Source organism: Priapulus caudatus, unplaced genomic scaffold, assembly GCF_000485595.1.
Source record: "Priapulus caudatus unplaced genomic scaffold, Priapulus_caudatus-5.0.1 Scaffold409, whole genome shotgun sequence".
Classification (NCBI taxonomy): domain Eukaryota; kingdom Metazoa; phylum Priapulida; class Priapulimorpha; order Priapulimorphida; family Priapulidae; genus Priapulus; species Priapulus caudatus.
The window spans coordinates 58,181-59,300 of record NW_014577470.1 but is presented as its reverse complement, the minus strand read 5'-3'; the positions used below and the strand labels follow the sequence as shown (position 1 = coordinate 59,300).

Genomic DNA, 1,120 nt, shown 5'->3' with positions numbered 1-1,120 from the left:
TCGCCGTGCCCGAAGGTCTTCCACTCGCCGTCACGCTCTCCCTAGCCTACTCCGTCAAGGTGAGAGCGCAGCACAGCGCCCCCTGGTGCGCCACGTTCGCGTCAGCGCCCCTTGGCGCGCCACGTTTGCGTCAGCGCCCCCTGGCGTGCTCGTGGTCGCCGTGCCCGAAGGTCTTCCACTCGCCGTCACGCTCTCCCTAGCCTACTCCGTCAAGGTGAGAGCGCAGCGCGGCGCCCCCTGGTGCGCCACGTTCGCGTCAGCGCCCTCTGGTGTGCGAAGTTCGCGTCAGCGCCCCCTGGCGTGCTACGTTCGCGTCAGCGCCCCCTGGCACGGTCGCCGTGCCCGAAGGTCTTCATGGTTCGCACAGTCCTTGAAAAGTCCTTGAATTTGAGGGGAGTCCTTGAAAAGTACTTGAATTTAGTAAATGTTGATTTTGTGCTTGAAAAGTGCTTGAATTTCATGAAAATGTCCTTGAATTTTTAGAAAGAATCCTTGCCTGTTTTAAAAAGAAATTTTGTACCATCAATAATGTGCAAACCTCAATAAAAATTGCATTAAATGAGCTTAAAAAGCTATAGACACGATAGACAGTTAAATGATGATCACAAATTACAGTAAGTCAATAAAATCAGTCAGTAAATCAAGGTATGTTGTAGAAGTGACGGGTTTATTAATGTGATCCAGGTAAGTTTTAGAGGTGACATGCAGTGATTAAGAATGGGGTTATTAAATTAATCCAGGTATGTGTTGTTCTGTGTATGAATTCCGATAAAATGTCTGATAAAATGTCCTTGAATTTCCGATAAAATGCCCTTGAAAAGTCCTTGAAAAGTCCTTGGGAAAAATTTCAGTCCTCCTGTATGAACCATGGTCTTCCACTCACCGTCATGCTCTCCCTAGCCTACTCCGTCAAGGTGAGAGGTATCGATCTAGGTAGCGCTACGATCGCTCGCGCACGTTCACACGTTCTCTTGTTTCTCTCGCCTCCGCGCAGAAAATGATGCAAGACAACGACCTTGTGCGGTATCTTGACGCTTGCGGACGTTCACACGTTCTCTTGTTTCTCTCGCCTCCGCGCAGAAAATGATGCACGACAACAACTTGGTGCGGCATCTCGACG

The 1,120-nt window shown here is 49.6% G+C and overlaps 1 protein-coding gene across 1 annotated transcript in view; it reads left to right on the top strand.

The window, feature by feature from the left end:
- LOC106810082 (plasma membrane calcium-transporting ATPase 3-like) overlaps positions 1 to 1,120 on the top strand; it is a 35,923-nt gene that overhangs the window by 14,301 nt on the left and 20,502 nt on the right. The window contains exons 7-8 of the mRNA XM_014813356.1: positions 65 to 214; positions 1,081 to 1,113. Coding sequence (XP_014668842.1) covers positions 65 to 214; positions 1,081 to 1,113 — 183 coding nt within the window. The remainder of the gene's footprint in view (positions 1 to 64; positions 215 to 1,080; positions 1,114 to 1,120) is intronic.